The 2521-nt window shown below is 36.9% G+C and overlaps 1 protein-coding gene across 1 annotated transcript; it reads right to left on the reverse strand.

Annotated features, from left to right (window-relative positions):
* Positions 1–1496: 1496 nt before the first annotated feature.
* LOC116631306 (nascent polypeptide-associated complex subunit alpha-like) lies at positions 1497–2301 on the reverse strand. Its single transcript, XM_032402479.1, has one exon. The coding sequence runs from the start codon at positions 2260–2262 to the stop codon at positions 1615–1617; it is 648 nt and encodes a 215-aa protein (XP_032258370.1). The 5' UTR covers positions 2263–2301; the 3' UTR covers positions 1497–1614.
* Positions 2302–2521: the final 220 nt, after the last annotated feature.

The following is a 2521-nucleotide window of genomic DNA, read 5'->3' on the forward strand; positions in this document are numbered from 1 at the left end:
CCATACATAAATTCATCACATGATTTAACAAATATATGGGTAGGAAAATTGGATTTACCTGGTAGCTATACAGTAAGTTTTTTCATATACTTTTTTCATGCTACAACAGTGCTTTAGTGCTTTTCTTCCATTATTTTCCCACCCCAGCTTTACCAGTGTTTTATTTTAGTTGGTAAACATTTATAAATGTAGCAGAGCTAAATAGTTTTCCAAAGACATAAGAGTATGTTCATATGCATCCTCTTTAATATATTCAGAATAATTTTTACATGTCTACTTACATATCAGAAAGTAGCACCAGTAGTTGATTTTTTTTCTAGATTGGGAATTTGTCCTAAAAGACTAAATATGTAAACAGTAGTCATGGTACAATTTGTAATTCTCTTCATCAAGAACAATATATGGATTAGGGTTGGATAAAGGCATTGAGAACAATTCAAGCTATAAGATCAGAGAAGATAGGGAAAATAACCAATTTTATACTTTCTCAAATTAAGTAAGTCAGTTTCAAGGGATTTTGGTGCAGTGGCCTTAGTTCAATTTCTTTGAAAAAGACAAGTTTTATTGATTAGGCATCATAGTCAGGGGCAAAGCCAAAAAAGTGCCAATTGATTTTGTAAGAAATACTATGGAGAGTGAGTCACAACTTCAGCTGAAGGTTAGTCAATACAGATGAAGCAAATGTTTGGAGGTACTACAGAGTCTCTTATGTGAAGACAGAGGAGGAACTAAAACTTTAATTTGTGTTATGAAAGCCTCTCAGATTATCTTACTCTGTTTGTTTCTTAAATATTTAAAGTAAAAACAAATACATTAAATATATTTTTCTCAAATTTCTTCCTGTGAAATGTGTTAACTCCTATACCACAAGGTAATTTGACCAAACGTATAAATGAATTGTATTAGTGAATAGCAAATGACAGGGGATCATTTTATAGCTTAAATTCATGAACATAGACTTTAGATTCCAATATTCTGGTTTCAAACTTAGGCTTTACATTATATGACTGTTTAAATTTGGATCAGGTACTTCATCTCCCTGATACTCAGTTTTCTTATTATAACCACAAGTAATAGCAACAACAGCAACAAAATGGTACTAGTTACCATGTATGTTTTGAGAATAAAATAACTTGGTAATAACAGTAATACTTCCATAATGCTGAATATTTTCCAGAAACTGATTTGTGTATATTGTATGTGTATGCTTGTACATGTCTGTTTAATTTTCATAACAACCCTATAGGTAGATACTGTTATTTTCTCCAATGTGCACATATTGAAATTAATAAGTGGAACTGTCCCAGTCTCAAACAACCAGTATTTAGAGAAACAGGAAGTGAACATATAAGGCTTGCTCCAGAGTCTGTCAAATTTCCCACCAGAAAACCAATTTTATTAAGGAATTTGCCTATGCCAGAAAAATTTTAAGTACTTAATAAATGTTGGTTCAAAAGATCAGGATAAGAAAGAAGAATTCTGGGAACATGGTAATCTTTTTTTTTTTTTCCAACAAGAAGCCATAACTTTATTAATGATAGAAACAGTACAAATTTCAAACCAAGCTGCAGTTATTCTTTTGAAACACCAAAAAAAGTCCTCGTTTTCAGATGGTTACATTGTTAATTCCATAATAGCATTTACGATATCATTACTGTTTTTCTTCAAGGCTCGGACTGCCTTTGCTCTTGACACATTTGCTCGTGACATGACCAATTCTATGTCCTTAACCTCTACACCGGTTTCATCAACCTCTTCCTCTTCACTCTCCTCTTGTACAGGTGGAGTCTGTGTGTTTTCTTGAATGTTTGAGACAGCTTCACCGTGAACTTTGAATTCCTCAGCAGCTGCTAGTTGTGCTTGCTGAGATAAATCCTCAATCTTGGCTTCCCCCAAAACTATGTAGGTATCTGAAGCTCGGCTCTTGTAGACATCTGGTTTTGTGATGACAAAGAGGATATTCTTAGATTTCCAGATAGTGACTCTTGTAACCCCTGTAACCTGTCGAAGACCCAGTTTGGACATAGCCTTCTGTGCCTTCTTTTCACTCTGGCTCTGTTTTGCCTTACTGACTGGTTCTTCGTCGATTTCAGCGGCTGCTGCCAGCTGGGCCTGTTGTGTGGTTGCCTGTGTGGAATCCTGCTCCTCAAGCTCTGGTACTGAGTCATCACTGTCAGATTCTGTTCCAGACCCTGTCTCAGCCTGGGGCTGTGGCAACTCCTGCTCTGTAGCAGGGACGGTTTCTGTGGCTTCACCAGGCATTTTGTGAGGGGAACGCGGAACCAAAATGGCGGCAGAAAGAGAGCGGGAACGTGGTAATCTGAATCGTGTTTCTCTCTCCCTCCACTTCCTCCTTCAATCCATTTTTCTTTCCTGATTCAGGGGACTCCAGGGATCCTTAGGCAGACTCATGCATGGGAAAACTTGGGTTCTGAGGGATTTTATGCCTATTTAATTGTGTACTCAGTGTGCTGATCCAAGAATTAAAAGATGGAAGGCAACAGATCCTGGAAGGGCTGAC

Source organism: Phoca vitulina, unplaced genomic scaffold, assembly GCF_004348235.1.
Source record: "Phoca vitulina isolate PV1807 unplaced genomic scaffold, GSC_HSeal_1.0 scaffold5, whole genome shotgun sequence".
Lineage (NCBI taxonomy): Eukaryota > Metazoa > Chordata > Mammalia > Carnivora > Phocidae > Phoca > Phoca vitulina.

Excerpts from the sequence above, each read along its gene's own strand:
- LOC116631306 (XM_032402479.1), bottom strand. The coding sequence starts at position 2,262 with ATGCCTGGTGAAGCCACAGAAACCGTCCCTGCTACAGAGCAGGAGTTG.